We start from the raw sequence: 680 nt of genomic DNA on the forward strand, positions 1-680 counted from the left end.
GGTCAGGAACCATATATCAGGACAACGATGTGGCACTTTTCATTTAACTGTAACGCTTCAATACAATGTTCGGTGTAAAGCAAAAATCACTAAGAGTTTGTGCATGAGTTGTGTATCTGTTTGTTTACCTCAGAGTACGACCACGACCTGGAGAAGGATGTATGTGGCGACACTTCAGGCCACTTCCAGAGGCTTTTGGTTATTCTGCTTCAGGTGCGTCCGATTCTTCTCTTTTCTTGTTCCCTCTCGTTGATTTGTTACAGACTGAGCTCAAATTTGGTGTGGTGGTAGCTGAGCGTGATCCCCATCACACACACTGAGGTGCTGCTAGTTAAAGCTAATTTAATGTAACAGAAGGGCTTTGTCTCCTTCCAGGGAAACAGGCAGACAGGAATCCAGGAGGGAAACGTTGAGAGTGACGCTCAGGTGAGTGTTGTCATTTCTGGAAGAACAACATGGACGCTTGTTTTGCTCTCGTCATCACGTACTTATTGCTCACTAATAAAATAAAACATATTTGGGGTCACGTGTCTCTGACAGTTGTTTTGTGGGTCATCTGGGAATTGTGGTAACCTTGTGTGTTTTAAGCTATTTTAGAACAGCTGCCAACACGATACACATTAACTTTACCTCCCAACTTCACAGGTTCTATCATCTGGAAGGCCTCAGCTGTGTAAAAA

General features: G+C 43.7%; 1 protein-coding gene across 1 annotated transcript in view; it reads left to right on the plus strand.

Moving 5' to 3' along the window:
* Window positions 1–680, plus strand: part of anxa5b (annexin A5b) — a gene marked incomplete in the record, with an annotated part of 6,611 nt that overhangs the window by 4,517 nt on the left and 1,414 nt on the right. Inside the window, 2 exon segments of the mRNA XM_014020702.1 lie at window positions 134–213; window positions 376–426. Of these exon segments, the coding sequence (XP_013876156.1) occupies window positions 134–213; window positions 376–426 (131 nt within the window).

Source organism: Austrofundulus limnaeus, unplaced genomic scaffold (genome assembly GCF_001266775.1).
Source record: "Austrofundulus limnaeus strain Quisiro unplaced genomic scaffold, Austrofundulus_limnaeus-1.0 Scaffold263, whole genome shotgun sequence".
In the NCBI taxonomy this organism is placed as follows: domain Eukaryota; kingdom Metazoa; phylum Chordata; class Actinopteri; order Cyprinodontiformes; family Rivulidae; genus Austrofundulus; species Austrofundulus limnaeus.